Below are 1,746 nucleotides of genomic sequence, written 5' to 3'. Positions count from 1 at the left end.
CCTCGCGAGCCGTTGGATCGATGGCGATAGCGGAGATCCTGGCCGTTCGTTAACTGAAGAAGTGAAACACTTGTAAATGAAAGTGCAGGCCTGACACCACGGCCCCTGGAACGACCTCCCCGACCCCGTCTTCTTCCCCTGCTGCATCTTCTTCACGGAACCGGAGCCCCGCCAAGTTCAGCGCTTCCTCTCGTCGTAGAAGGCGTGCCTCCGGCCACCTCTTCGTGTCCCAGGCGAGCTAGGTAATGCCCGATCCCTCCCTGCCATTTCTAGTGCGCTATCATTTCGTTTAGGAGTCACCCGTATCATGCCATCGTCGCGCCCTCCGTGCTCTCGCCATGCCGGAGCACGCTCTGCTTGTTTGAGCTCAGATCCGTGTGCGTAGTAGTTTTATATTCGGCCTAGCTACTTCTTTAACATACCATAGCAGTATAGCATTGGTCATCAGCCGACGCACAATTCAGGTGGTGCTGGGATCGAATCCCGAATCACCCTTTTTATCTATGTTTTTCTGTTTTTTTATGCCAAGTCTGTGAAGATCTGTGCTCTGTAGCTTTTTTGTAAATCAACGTAAATTCATCAGTAGCTCTTATGGATGCAAATGCAAGTCCTATGTGTTTTCTGTTCGGTGTTGCATCTACTATATGCCACTTGCACAAATTAATAAAATTGCCTAGCCACTGATTGTTCTGCTCAAATAGGCATGATAATGTTAGTCTATGTTTTCCCAGATTTCTGTAAAACATAGCGTTTTGGAAAATTCACATCTTAAAAACCATGTATCATATAAAACAATGCCATATATGCTTGTTGTTCAGTTTTATGTCTATTTTCTGGCCATGCCGTTTTCATCCCCACTAAAAATCTCCAACACTCTGTGTTCAGTAGCTAAAGTACCTATGAAAAATGTGCAACAGTGTGACTCGTAGATATGCTTTGGGCTACTCTTGTACGCACACAGGTATAGCCCAGCTCGGTTCAAAGGCCTAGGTTAAGCTGGAGAAGTTTCTCTTCTTAAACAAGCAAATCCCTACTTCTTTCTGGAAGTAAATAGATTATGCTCCTATTTATAGCAAAAAATTACAGTTATTTAACCCTGCCATTTTTGTCTCTGTTTTTCTGTTGTTCATGCCAAGTCTGAATATCTCGATGACTGTCTTGTAGTACATGCAGTATATAGTAGTGCCAGCTACATCGAAAACCATGGGGCCTTCACGAGCTGTCCCCTGCCTGGTCCTCCTCTTCCTCCTCTCCTCGTCCAGCGGCGCTTCCGTTGTACTAGAAGACACGTGCAAATCCATCGCCGCCGGCAAGGAAAGGAGCATCGGCTACAACTACTGCATCAAGTTTTTCGAGGCCAGCAAGGGCAGCGCCACCGCCGACAAGCGTGGCTTGGCCGTCATCGCGTCGAAGCTCAACAGAAGAGCGGCAGCCAAGAGCATGGTCAAGCGCATCCACGCCCTCAGGGCCTCGGAGAAGGACAAGGTCATCCAGATGGGCCTCGACATCTGCGGCCAATTGTACTCGACAGCCGTGGACGAGCTCGATGCTGCGGCTAAAGGCGTCGAGGCGGGCACACCGGAAGTCAAATTTGACGCGGAGATGTACCTCACCGGCGCGTTCGACGCCCCCGAGACCTGCGAGACCGGGTTCGGGGAGATGGGCCTGAAGTCGCCGCCCGTCGCCGAGGACGCCGAGTTCACTAAGGAGGTGTACATCGCGATGGCTGTAACGCACTCGTTATAG

The 1,746-nt window shown here is 49.9% G+C and overlaps 1 protein-coding gene across 1 annotated transcript; it reads left to right on the top strand.

Annotated features, from left to right (window-relative positions):
• The first annotated feature begins 1,203 nt into the window (after window positions 1-1,203).
• Window positions 1,204-1,746, top strand: LOC109785916 (putative invertase inhibitor). The gene has a single exon (XM_073507390.1). It carries the CDS (start codon window positions 1,204-1,206, stop codon window positions 1,744-1,746), a length of 543 nt encoding a protein of 180 aa, XP_073363491.1.

The sequence above is a fragment of the Aegilops tauschii genome, chromosome 2 (assembly GCF_002575655.3).
Source record: "Aegilops tauschii subsp. strangulata cultivar AL8/78 chromosome 2, Aet v6.0, whole genome shotgun sequence".
Lineage (NCBI taxonomy): Eukaryota > Viridiplantae > Streptophyta > Magnoliopsida > Poales > Poaceae > Aegilops > Aegilops tauschii.
Note: the sequence above shows the minus strand (reverse complement) of the source record. Positions and strands in the feature narration are given on the sequence as shown.